General features: G+C 50.8%; 6 protein-coding genes across 6 annotated transcripts; 2 read left to right on the forward strand and 4 right to left on the reverse strand.

Annotated features, from left to right (window-relative positions):
* Positions 1 to 991: 991 nt before the first annotated feature.
* Positions 992 to 2702, forward strand: CH63R_01795 (MFS transporter; the record flags this gene model as incomplete). The annotated part of the gene is made up of 4 exons (XM_018296770.1): positions 992 to 1150; positions 1370 to 1771; positions 1859 to 2221; positions 2355 to 2702. 4 exons carry the CDS (start codon positions 992 to 994, stop codon positions 2700 to 2702), a joined length of 1272 nt encoding a protein of 423 aa, XP_018161586.1.
* A 78-nt stretch (positions 2703 to 2780) lies between these two features.
* CH63R_01796 (Nucleoside-diphosphate-sugar epimerase) lies at positions 2781 to 3980 on the reverse strand (the record flags this gene model as incomplete). The annotated part of the gene is made up of 4 exons (XM_018296771.1): positions 2781 to 3403; positions 3474 to 3667; positions 3751 to 3890; positions 3957 to 3980. 4 exons carry the CDS (start codon positions 3978 to 3980, stop codon positions 2781 to 2783), a joined length of 981 nt encoding a protein of 326 aa, XP_018161587.1.
* A 749-nt stretch (positions 3981 to 4729) lies between these two features.
* CH63R_01797 (UDP-glucose 6-dehydrogenase) lies at positions 4730 to 6415 on the forward strand (the record flags this gene model as incomplete). Its single annotated transcript, XM_018296772.1, has 2 exons — positions 4730 to 4786; positions 4844 to 6415. The coding sequence occupies 2 exons, from the start codon at positions 4730 to 4732 to the stop codon at positions 6413 to 6415; spliced, it is 1629 nt and encodes a 542-aa protein (XP_018161588.1).
* A 540-nt stretch (positions 6416 to 6955) lies between these two features.
* CH63R_01798 (pyridoxal-5'-phosphate-dependent protein beta subunit) lies at positions 6956 to 7291 on the reverse strand (the record flags this gene model as incomplete). Its single annotated transcript, XM_018296773.1, has 1 exon — positions 6956 to 7291. The coding sequence occupies one exon, from the start codon at positions 7289 to 7291 to the stop codon at positions 6956 to 6958; it is 336 nt and encodes a 111-aa protein (XP_018161589.1).
* A 239-nt stretch (positions 7292 to 7530) lies between these two features.
* On the reverse strand, positions 7531 to 7830 carry CH63R_01799 (pyridoxal-5'-phosphate-dependent protein beta subunit; the record flags this gene model as incomplete). Its single annotated transcript, XM_018296774.1, has 1 exon — positions 7531 to 7830. The coding sequence occupies one exon, from the start codon at positions 7828 to 7830 to the stop codon at positions 7531 to 7533; it is 300 nt and encodes a 99-aa protein (XP_018161590.1).
* Positions 7831 to 8667: 837 nt separating this feature from the next.
* Positions 8668 to 10279, reverse strand: CH63R_01800 (Oryzin; the record flags this gene model as incomplete). The annotated part of the gene is made up of 2 exons (XM_018296775.1): positions 8668 to 10120; positions 10209 to 10279. 2 exons carry the CDS (start codon positions 10277 to 10279, stop codon positions 8668 to 8670), a joined length of 1524 nt encoding a protein of 507 aa, XP_018161591.1.
* Positions 10280 to 12505: the final 2226 nt, after the last annotated feature.

Consider the following 12505-nt stretch of genomic DNA (forward strand, 5'->3'; position numbering starts at 1 on the left):
GTTAGTTTTGCTTAGAATTTATGGGCGCTTTCACCACGGACTCGATGCTTTCCTTTTGTTCCTTACTTGGCTCCACAGGTATCCACTGCAAAAAGAAAATTACACCGAGAAATCATGAGAGCAACCGCTTTCCATCGTATCTCAGGATTGAGGCGGGTCACTCTTTGAATACAGTTAAGCGTTTATTATGTGCTGATTTTACAAGGGAAATTTAGATTTATCTGCTATCATACTTTGGCAAACGCTGTAGATACCGAGCTCTAAGTTGAAACTTATGAAAGGTTAAAAAATAGCATTTGTACTGTGTATTGAAGATTTGTATCAGGGTATAGTTACCTAAAAGAAATTGTTATTTAACTATCAAGCTTTTTTTAATAGATTACAGCTCAACTTAGTATAACAAATGTACTTTTTGTAAATAAATTAAAATTTAGGTGAAAGAAAAGGAAGTAGGAAAAAGCTAATTAAAATTGTAAATGTCTGCTAGCTTTATGAAGAAGATTTCGAAGTAGATAGCTTTAGCACAAGCATAAGATAAGCAGAGATAAAAGGGTAGCAGGGATACAGAAAGGCAGTTTATATTGTGTGCTTAGTTAACAAATCAATTACTCTTTTACATGGAGTAGGACGGGCCGATCTGCAGCTAGATAGACATGTCCATCGTGTGGAACGCATGTGCGGTTGGGGGGGGGGGGGGGGGGAGTGTCCCCGTCAGCCAGCGCTAACCCCTGTTGACGGTCGTGGGTTTTCAGTTCAGTAGCTGTGGGAAACCAGCTGCTCATTCAAACCTTTTGCTAGACTAACAGCGAATACGTGGCCATCATCTGCCGACTCGGTCAGAGTCTTCGCGAATATGTATGTGTGTGTGGGGCGTGAAACGGCTATAACTGCAACTCGTCTTCAACCATGCATGAATTAGCTGCCCGACAAAGACGACGGCCACAGTACGGAAGAATACACCTTCAGCATATCATCGAGCCTACCGAGTCCGATGATGGCCGCAGAAAAGACGACAGATTCCCCACTTGCTGCTGCTGCGATGCAAACATCGTCGCGAGAAAGATGGAATCAACCGAGCACGAACGTCATCCGTGTGGCGGCCACCTTCTGGAGCCTTCTCAATTTGGGCATATTTGATGCCGCATATGGAGTGAGTACGTTGGAACATACCCGGCGGCAAGTGGCCGCTCTGGTTGAGGGATGCCATGAAACTCTACTAACCTAAGCGCTTCACGTGTCCTTCTTAAACAGGCAATGCTTCCCTCTGTGAGTTGATCCATGAATGTAGTATAGCGGGGGGGAGAGGATCCTCGCCTGCCGCGCCTCCCGACAAAGTTCTCGGCCTAACAAAGACCTTGGTCATCTATAGCTCCAGTCATTCTACGACATCAACTACATTACCGTATCCCTGGTGTTCTTTTCGCCATTGATCGGGTACGTCTCCTCGGGAATCCTAAACACCAGACTCCATAACGCCCTCGGCCAGCGCGGCCTGGGTGTTCTGTGTGGCGGCACCCACATGCTGTCTGCCATCATCAACGTCTTGCACCCGCCATTCCCTGTCCTTGTCGTCTCCTTCATGCTGGGGGGCCTAGGGAATGGCCTGTCCGATGCGGCATGGAACGCATGGATAGGAAATCTAGACCAGTCCAACGAGCTGCTCGGGTTTTTGCACGCGGCTTATGGTGTAGGGGGAGTCGCCAGTCCTCTGATCGCCACCGCCATGATCACTCGTGCCGCGCTGCCGTGGTACACATTCTACTACTTTGTAGTACGTCTCTCTCCAATACTCTTCCTGATAATTGCCCAACCCCCCCGCCCCTCCTCTCTCAACGCAGTCACTAAAACCCGTCCAAAGATAGGCATATCCGTCGTTGAAATACTCGCTCTGACCGGGGCCTTCTGGAACCACACTGGCCTTCGCTACCGGGAGCAGATGGCTTGCTCGCCAGGGGCCCACGAAAAGTCCGCCAGCATACGCAGAGTCCTGACGAAGCAACCCGAAGCACGTATCGCCTGGCTCTCGGCGCTGTTTGTGCTCGTTTACATCGGCGTTGAGGTCTCACTAGGAGGCTGGATCGTGGAGTTCCTGCTCCATGTTCGCAAGGGCGAGGCCTTCGCCAGTGGCATGGGTGCCACAGGATATTGGCTGGGCATAACACTCGGCCGCATTTTGTTACCATTTGTGACCAACCTCATAGGTCTCAAGATAGCAGTGACTGTAAGTCTTTTGGTTACGAATCCTCACAGCCAGCCAACCAACCCGCCCACCTTGAACTATTACACTATATTACGGCTGGCTGGCTTCTGGATTTTCCCCTCGTTCTTGACTGACTCATGTTCTCTTCCCAAAGGTCTATCTTACTGCCGCCATGGCGGCCGAATTGGTCTTTTGGCTGGTCCCCAACTTTTATGCGTCAATCATCGCAGTCGGCCTCCAGGGTTTCTTCATCGGGCCCATGTTTCCGCATGCCATTTCCGCTGTCACCAGCTTGCTGCCTCAACATCTGCACGTCGTGGTGATCGGATTCGTAGCAGCCTTAGGCGGCTGCGGGGCCTCTTTGCTACCCTTCGCCGTGGGAATGCTGGCACAACGGTTCAGCGTGACAGCCTTACAGCCTTTCATTCTCGCTTGCTTGGGGCTTTCATTGATCATTTGGTTGTTTATACCCCATGCAAAGAGAGGCAAAGCCTTCTTCTAGAGACATGGTGCAGAGTGTTGTGTGCGCAGCTAAAAACGAATACATCTATTACACACTCACTCATACGCTGTCCCATTCTTAAAGCTTAGCCTTTTGCTGCAGATTGAATTCTGGCAGATTGAGAAACCAATCAACCGTTTGCTCTAAACCTTCCCTGAGACCAATCTTGGCTTCATGGCCGAGCTCGCGTTTTGCTTTCCTCGCGTTTGGTACTCTTCTGTATGGGTCGTCGTCCGGCTTCGGCCCGTACACGATTCGTACCTCCGGGCGACCAGTCTGCTTCGCGACGATCTCGTTGATCAAGCGGGCCATCTCTCCAATTGTGGTCTCTTCCTCACGCCCTATGTTGACGGGGCTTAGGACAGAGCTTTCCATCAGCTTGTAGAGACCAATAGCACAGTCCCCGGCATACTGGAAGCAGCGGCTCGCTTTCCCGTCGCCGGTAATGGTTATATCTTTCCCCTTGAGCGCAGCGGCTATGAAGTTGGGCACCACTCTGCCGTCGTCGGGTCTGATGCCCGGGCCATAGGCGTTGAAAATACGCCCGATTCGGATGTCGACATTGCGCTCTAGGCGGTAGCCGTAGGCGAGGGCTTCTGCCACCCGCTTACCCTCGTCGTAGCATGATCGCCCGCCGAACGAGTTCACGTTACCCCAATACTCTTCAGGCTGAGGACAGACGAGGGGGTCACCATAGACCTCTTCAAAGTTCAGTCAGCCTCGGGGTTCGTGTCTATCGCGTCAAGCGAGTCTGTCTGTTGAAGTAGTTACCCGAGGTGCTAGCAAGCAAGACACGCGCGCCGGTCTTGGAGGCCAGGTCAAGGACATTCTTGGTTCCCATGTAGCAAGTCTCCAAGATACCAAGGGGTGCCTCTGGGAACTTTTTTGGGCTCGCAGGACATGCAAGGTTGTATATACGATCAGCCTTCTCCAGTGTCTTGGGAAACGGCTCGGTTACGTTATGACTACGTCGAAATGGACATCGTTAGGCGTCATGTGCTCCAGTGCGGGCCGGGCTAAAGTCTCGAAGTTGTTTCCTGACACGTACCGAAGGAAGGTAAACTTGGGATGTTTTCCGAGTCTGGAAACGTTCTCGACCGACCCGGTCCAGAGGGAATCAACTGCGATGACGTGGAAACCCTCCTCGAGCAACAAGGCTACGAGGTGCGAGCCAAGGAATCCAGCTCCCTAAACCGAACGAGATGATTAAGAATGGATTCATGACGACAAGTTCCAGGAGACACTCCGACTCACACCGGTGACGACAGCAGTAGGCATTTTTGGGCGGTCTTAGCAATCTTAACTTGAACTTGAAGTGCAGATGTTGTTTCTGTAAGAGACGTGTGTAAGCCGAGCAGCGAGAAACCTCTCTATTGTTATACGCAAACATATATTGGACCTGCACCCTTTGCAGGTTTGGAGGCCTCCACACCCTCTGCGCATGGTTAGCACCTGTCGTACATTGCTTACCGACCCCCTCGTCTGACACACCACATCACAGTGTATTGCAGACGGACATTCCCATGGCCAATCAATCCAGCTCTCACCGCTGCTCACTTGTACGCTTGCAAGGTTGGGAAACCTTAGGCGGTAGCTTAGTGCAGTGAAGATTGCAATGAAACTCAAGGCTCCACGATTGCAACAGCCATGAAGGGGACGGTGAACATGGTGTCATCATCTCAATATCGCAACGGGAAGGCAAAAAGCTGGGATCTGAGAGGTAGACGGTTTAACTCTTTCCCTTACTGAACTAATCTACGACACCACGCTTTTTTTACTTATTAAAATTTTGTAAAAAAGTTAGATGCAAAAAGTTTAACCTGAGCCACTATTATAACTTCCTCTAGTCCTTAATAACCTTCATCCCTATTAGGCACCGATTACAGCCTTAGCGGTCTAGGGTTGGGGTGCCGGGGGTGTATTGTGATGGGATGCCTATATAAGCCATAACTGCTTTGCAGCAATTGTGTGGATCCACCCTTGCGCCAATCCATCTCATCGAAACTCTTTCATCTTTGCTTCGCAGAATGAGGTCGTCGTCACAAAGAAAGAAGACGATTGCGTGTGTTGGGGCCGGATACGTGGTAAGACTCTCCGTTGCGACGACGGACCTGGTCTGAGCACGTGTGCTTTCCAGATAGATACATATGCTGACGATGGTTGCCGCGCAGGGTGGCCCATCCAGTGCCATACTTGCCTTTCAAGTCCCCGAGATTGACGTCCATGTCTTGGACAAAAGCGACTCGCGGGTTGCGGCATGGAACTCTGATCGTCCACCTATCAGCGAGCCCGGGCTACACGATGTAGTTCGGGCGACCCGGGAACGGGCTCGGCCGAACCTCTTCTTTTCCACCGATATGGACGGTCTGATTCCCAAGGCAGACATCATCTTCATCGCTGTTCAAACCCCTCCTACACCGGAAGACGATAGGAGCGGTTGTGACGGAGTAGCCCCCGACCTCAGGAGCTTCAACGCCGCAGTCCAACAGATAGGAAGCCTGCTCACTAAAGACGCCATTCTCGTCAATAAGAGCACTGTCCCGTGCGGAGCGGCTGAAGAGACGGCCAGGCTGCTCCAGTCACGGCTACGCCCTGGGATCAAGTGCGAGGTTCTCTCAAACCCGGAATTCTTGGCCGAGGGCACTGCGGTCGAAGACCTGCTCAACCCGGATCGCGTCTTGATCGGTTGCTCCTCGTCACACGCTGGCAGGGCCGCTGCAGCTGTTCTGGGCGACCTATACGCTCGATGGGTGCCGCGGGAACGCATTGTAACCATGGGTACGCGCTCCTGCGAGCTGTCCAAACTGGCTGCAAACATGCTCCTGTCCCAGCGTATCAGCAGCATCAACGCCCTAAGCGCCATATGCGACAAACTGGACGCAGATGTCACCGACGTCTCGCGTGCCTGCGGCATGGACCGGCGAATCGGTCCCCATATGCTTCGAGCATCTATCGGGTTTGGCGGCAGCTGTTTTCGCAAAGACGTACTCCACCTCGCCCACACTGCAAGGAGCCTCGCGCTCGATGAGGTGGCAGGGTACTTTGGCAGCATTGCGACCCTTAACAAACACCAGACTGAGCGGTACGCAAGAAGACTACTTCAACACAATGTACAGGGTGCAAGACTTCAAATCGTGGCGGTGCTTGGGTTTGCTTTCAAGCCTAATACTGGCGATACCCGCGACTCGCCGGCTATTTCCTTCATCCGGTGCTTGGTTCTTGATGGCGTCTTTGTCAAAGTGTTTGATCCTATTGTGCCCAAGTCGAGGATCTTAGATGACGTGAAGGCTAGCCTCCAAGGCCTAGCCTTTATTGCCGAATCTCGCCTGGCTGTGAGTGAGGATCCATATGAAGCTTGCGACGGTGCCAACGCGGTGGCTATACTCAACCCTTGGGACGCTTTACAATTCGAAACTACCCAGAGTGATTCAGGTAGGTTGCACCGAAAAACCCTGTTCCCCAGATTTCTGTTGCCTGGACTGGGCTTGGATAACATTCAAGCAGACGAAGAACCCTCTAGGAGAGTCCAGTGGGAGATGATCGCACGCTCCATGAAGCACCCCAAGCTCTTGTTTGATGGTCACAACTTCCTTAACCGGAATATAACGTCCCTAGGGTTTGACCTCCAAGGCATCGGGCGACTTTCACCACCAAGGACTACACGCGGTCGGGGGGGATCTTCAACTACCTTTACTCCTCGCTCATCCCTGTAGTCTTTCTGACAACATGCGTTCTCACTCCTACTTGGGGGGCTTTGCAAATGTTTTTTTGGTTTTTGTTTGTGCAATACAGCAATCTCGCCTCCTCCTAGCAGAGGGTTTGTATGTGTTGTTAGGTGCCAAGCTCCAGGAAACTCTAGCTAGTCCCCGGTTATTCAAAGTGATAAACTATTTTCAGTTGAATTCAAATAGCTGCTTTAAGCGGTGACAATCGATATATGAATGAAATGCTTCTACACGGAAAGAAATTTCAACGCGGCTAGGATCCTTATCAAGTTGAATCGGTTCATATCCGAATTAGGATACGCAGAGGGTGAGTACTTGCAGACTCAGCGCAATACACTTCGTCATAGCATCGATCGAGGGGGTCCATCAAGAGCAAAAAGCACCATCGCCGTTCTCATTATTCTATAGGCCCTTTCGAGGGCATTCCACACCAAGTTTAACTTTCGCCACACAGAAGCTGGCCATTTGAATGTCCAAACATAGTCGGGCGTACTTACTCGCGCTCTCGTGATACAGCACTGTCGGTCCTCAATCGCTGCCCGGAGCCCAGTCGAACACGGACAAGCCGTCAGAGATCATTGTCCTGTCAATAACGACAATGCGGTCTTTCCAACCACCCCGTCTTGTCACCTTCTTGAGAAATGCGCGAACGTTCATGCATGGCAGTCCAACGACGTTCGCTACGGGATGCAAGAAGACCACCCGCGCCCCGGTCTCCTCAGTAGTGCAGATGATATCATCAATTTCGAAGCTTTGGGTGAAATCCACGTTGATCATCTTATTCATGGCAACGGTCTGTTCCTTAGCCTCTAAGTAGATGTATGGCGGTAAGGTGACCCTGTCGCCGGGGCGCAGCTGGTGCATGACCTATTACCATACGATCTGGAACGCCGCCATACCGCTGGATATCATCAGCAAGGTCACTGGCTGGTCAGTCTCTTCTTCGGTCTTATGGACAACGGCAAGGTACTGCGCAAGAACATAAATTCGGCGGCGCGTAGAGTCTCAGCGCCATAGCGATTGTAGTTACAAGCCGATTGCTGATGCGCCGTGGTCTGGAAAAACCACTGCCGTTTCGATTCTTCGTTGGATGCTGAGGCGCGTTAACCCATAGACTCTGCGGCGGCAAACAAACGATGACGCTCCTCGAGAACCCAAAAAGGCTCTTCCTGCCTAGCGATGGCATCCCGAAACTCAAGGACCATGCGCTGTACCCTCGATACCATGTCCTCAAGCAAGTCCTCGCTAAAGCTGTCGACGTGTAGTTTGAGTTGACTGGATAGCTGGCGTCTCTGGCTGACGAGGTCTTGCAATGTTGCGATTCTTTCGCTGGGCCCGTCACATAGGCCATCTCTCACGTCTTCCGGCGAAACATTGGGTGCCGTGAGTGAGACGTCGATCATATTGTTTATCAAGGCTTCTGCTCTTCCACCTGAGGTCAAGAGCCCCGTGATCGAAGCCTTCCTAACAAGCTTGTCCAAGGATCTATTGCGATTGGAAGGGTTGGTGATTTTTTGAATGCCGAGCTGCTGTCGAGCAATTGGATCTGCGAACTGGGCTACAAGAGCACAAGCTACATTGTTGGAGCTTAGGTTGCCGCCGATTAAGAGAACAAAGTCTTGTCCGTAAGACCGTTCAGTAGGCCATCCGCAAGATTAATAGTGGGAATCGCTGCTGCCGATGACACCTCGACGAGCGGGGACTGATATCTAAGCGATAACGGGATGCCCGCGAGCACCGCATCCTCGGACACCTCGACGACGTTGTCGACGTGGGAGCCCAATATGTCGGCGATTTGGGTCGGCCGTACTAACTGTACCGCCAGCCCATCGCACAGAGTGACCTGGGTAGGCTTACGAAGCATCTGGGAAAGCCTCATACCCTTCGTCGCAGTATCCAGCGACGTGAAAAATATTTTTGGGTGCACGCTGATGACCTTGGTCGAAGGCTAGTAGGCCGGGCACCACGATGCTACCGCGGCGGTAAGGCCGCCGCCTCCAAGAGGCACAATAACATATACACTGTCTGTTCTTTATATGTCACAGTAGACGCCTAGGAATAGGCTGTAAAAGTGCAGTTGTATTGTATAGCTTCTAGGAAAGTCGATCTTGTAAGTACATAAAAAATGGACTTTCTAGAAAGCCTATTCTGTAGGCATACGTCTCTCTAAGGGCTTCAGGCGACGATTATACTCCCTGTGACATTATAACTACATAAAGACTTTAGCTGTCCGTCTATCATCAACTATCCGCTGCACCAGGAGGAGGTGGGCATCTTGCCCCTGTTGGCACTGTTGTTCGGCCATCACCACCACCACCTACGCCCTCTCCTTTGAATGGTAGATAGCAGGTCCCAAGATCTTTCTCACAAGGGCTGTTAGGTCCGGGACAGCAGTAACCGTAAGCGTTTATGTTGAAGTTGTAACAGGGGACGGGGGGTGGAGCTGCCGGAGTCGGTGTTGCACTGGGAACAACTGCTGGAGCCGAGGGCGTGACTACTGGAGGCGCCGCCGGCACTGTAGAAGTCGGAACTGCTGGTTGGGTAGATGTAGGAATCAAGGTTGATGTCGATTTAATGGCGCATTTTCCCGCTCGAGCTCGTAGCTTCCTTGGCCCAGAGCCGCCAGACTCAGAGTCAGACTGGCATGTAAAGATGTCGACGCCGTTCCAAGCAACTGGAGTGTCGCCTCCTCCTATACGGTTGTAGGATAGTTCCTTTACCATCTTCTTAACATTTGCAGCAACTTTCCCGGGCACCTGGAGCCGATCTTTGTACTGCGGATCGCTAAGCCAGGTCGCAATCATGCCGGTAACCAATGGAGTCGATATTGATGTACCATCCAATTCAACATCCTCGTTTCCCTTGTTACTTGCGCACGTAGCAGTACCGATAGCCGAGGTGTCAAGCTCTGCGGGTACACCTTGAGAGTAATACGTGCGCTTCCCGTTTTCATCGACAGCACCGACAGTAATTATATCCATCTGCCGGCCAAAGAAAGCTGGAAAGGCGGTAATATGCTCGCCCGCATTAGGGTCATCCCTATCGTTACCAGACGCTGTTACTACCACAACGTCTTGTTCGATGAGGAGTTGGAGAGCCTGCTTGAAGCCGTCGATTCCATCTTTTTGTACAAAACCAGGTTTTCGGCCCCGGGTGTTTGTGCTGGGGACGAGCAGTTTGTATCCAATTGACATGTTAATAACTGCTTTCTCTTGTAACTTGTTTTGGATGACGTCCTGTAATATCAGAATGAGGCCGAACAGAGCATTGTCCATTGTCGACCTCGCGCCAAGCTTGACGATAACAATGTCGGCTGCCTTGGCGGCGCCAAACAAAGGCCCACTGGCTAGCGATTGCATGCATGAGCCGTGACCGACATCGTCGCTCTCGGTTTTGTCTTCGTTGGCAAACAGCCATCGTTTGGTCCCTTCTGCTTTGGTATACTCGTCATGATTTGGATTGCCACCTGTATCCAATATATAGATTGTCACTCCTTTGCCGGCTGCTGCAGGGAATGCGTATCCTGGGATATCGTTGGGTGTAACACCATCGACATTAGCCTCTAGAGGTAAGGATAAGTCATTCAGGGCTTTTTGACTAGGAGACTGCAAGACAACGTTGTCGAAAGTTTCTCGCGTGAATTCCTCTTGTTGACTTGCCACTGGTGAAATTGGCTCAATAAGTTCCGCCTCGCTATTCAGATCGATTGATTGTACCTGTTGATACATACTCCATTAGTAGGAGCTACACAAAGTACATGTAAATGTTACTAAGCACTTACCCTTGGATCTTGACTGATCGCTGTAGCATTATCTTCAGTTGTGTCAAGAACAAAGACTCCAATGTCCTCATCGGAGCCAAATTCTCGGGCTAGGTCTTTCAGCGTATCAGGTTCAGCAAAAGAATCGAGAAATTTCTCAAAGTCGGCCCTTTGCGTTGGGTTCGCAGCGATCTCAGGTCTGAGGAAGACGACGTAGTTGGCCGGGGTTTGGCTAGGCAGCGCCGAAGATGTTGGGCTACTCGCAGATGTACTCGTTGAGCTGGTGGTAGAGCGCGGCGCGGAAGTAGTTTGTTCGCTTGTTGTAAGGCTGATGGAAATCGATGAAAGAGTCTGCACCTCTAGCTCATCTTCGCCATCGTTGCTGTTGCTGTCCGGTCGCAGCTCCAAGACTTGCCCGGCTGCTACAGCAAAAGGAGCTGCGGATCCGAAAGCGACAAAACCACCGCCAACACCACCGACAACAACTATAGCTCCTGCCGCTGCCCCAAGCGCTATAGCTATTGTTTTCCCATCCGAGACAGAAGTGGTGAAAGGAGGCGCTAGGCTATTAGTACTAGTAGCGAGGCTTGAACTTGGAGGCGCAGTAATAGATGCACTCCAAGACGGCTCTGGCACGATAGGTAGTGAAGCTGGTCCTGAACTACTCGACCTCGGTAATGGTGACTGAGAGCTCGATGAAGTCGACCGAGCGGTGGGACCAAAGACCGAACTTGATTTTGAGCTTGTCTTGCTTAATGTTGTCGAGCGAACGCTATGGTTGGAGTACCGTGTAACTGAATAAGAAAATGTAGAAGCAGCCTTGAGAGAGTGTAAAGAAAATGAGTATAAACGTGAAGGCTGGCTATTCTGAGCAAGGGCTAGGCTTAGCATTAGCCAGTAAGCGAGCGTTTCTAGGAACATGTCGACTTGCAAGACCTAGGTATTGTAAGAGAATGAAAAGTGATTAGAGATTGAGGGAAGAAAAGAATGCATAAGGACGTAAAGAAAGACTTAGAAGCAGCGTAGTGCATTAGGTAGTTTATAATACATATATACGTAACTAGACAAAGAAATAGTAATAGAGTTATATTGTCACCTTGCTTATATAATGCTCTATATCACTAGAAGTCGTGTAGATCTATTAATGTACTTTATTGAAAACACGTGGAGTATCATAAGTGCCTATTAGTCTTTTACAGCACTTTTACCCAAAACGCAGGGGAGATTGCACTCTTCGACAAGTGTGATGGGCTGCATATGGGAAATGTGTTTTCTGGACTTAAGGTTCGCCGTGACTATCAGACAACGATGGTAAAAGGTCAGGACGTCGCGACGGATCGCCTATTCAAACGATCATGGGAACATTCCATATACTGCATGATTGGCTTTGCGAGCACCTCGTCACTAGAATCGTTACCTTTCCCGCGAATTCCGTTCATATCCTATTTCATCCTCATGGATTGCGCGATTTGGCCTGCATATAAGGGATGGAAATGTCCTATGTCTCCTTCGTAAGCCAGGGCACCAAAAGTGCAGGCAACCGGTTTTGCTCCCTTGCTTCTAGACCCGGACACAGATTGAAGGGACTTTGTTTTCTTGTCATGAAGATGAAAGGGCAGCTTCTGATAATTGTTCCCCGCAGCATCGCAGCGTTGATTCCAATGCCATCAGCGCCGGTTTATGTGGCGAGTTCGCCGACACATCTTCCTGACTCGGCCCAGATGTCGTCCTCTCCTCAGCGACGCAGAATCTGTCGGACTACGACCGACAGTGGGCGGTGGCGTGCCGAGTGCCGAGCTGGCACTTCCAATGGTGAGGTGAACGGATTGGCTATAAGCTTTTCGCCATCCCGAGTACCGATTGCATCAGCGTCCTGCACAGTCGATATTGCCTAAAGTGGATACGGATTTTGTGATTTTGCGTGCTTTGACAGGTTCTGGTCGATGGCGTGAGTGCTGCACGCGATGGCATCAACGGGAAGTGGGTCAATCTGTATTTGAAGCCATCAGAGAAGGGCTCCAAAGGACCCGCGATATCATACGCTGTCCCCGCCTGCATGGCGACTCGACGCGGAGGTTTTCCAATCGGGTCTCCACGGAGTTGCCATGTGTATGGCTTTATTGCGTTTTGTTGGAACAGAAAACTCGATTTTGATAGCTGCTTCCGAAGTGGAACACGGAACCGTACGGCAGGGACCTGGTTAAAAAAATTGCAAGCTGTAGAGGGGCAGAACGCGTCCTTCGTTGCAGGGTAGTGGTTTACTCAAAAGGATTGCCTGTCGGTTGCCGAGTGTAGGGAATGTTGAAGGTTTTGCAATG

Source organism: Colletotrichum higginsianum, chromosome 2 (genome assembly GCF_001672515.1).
Source record: "Colletotrichum higginsianum IMI 349063 chromosome 2, whole genome shotgun sequence".
Taxonomy (NCBI): Eukaryota; Fungi; Ascomycota; class Sordariomycetes; order Glomerellales; family Glomerellaceae; genus Colletotrichum; species Colletotrichum higginsianum.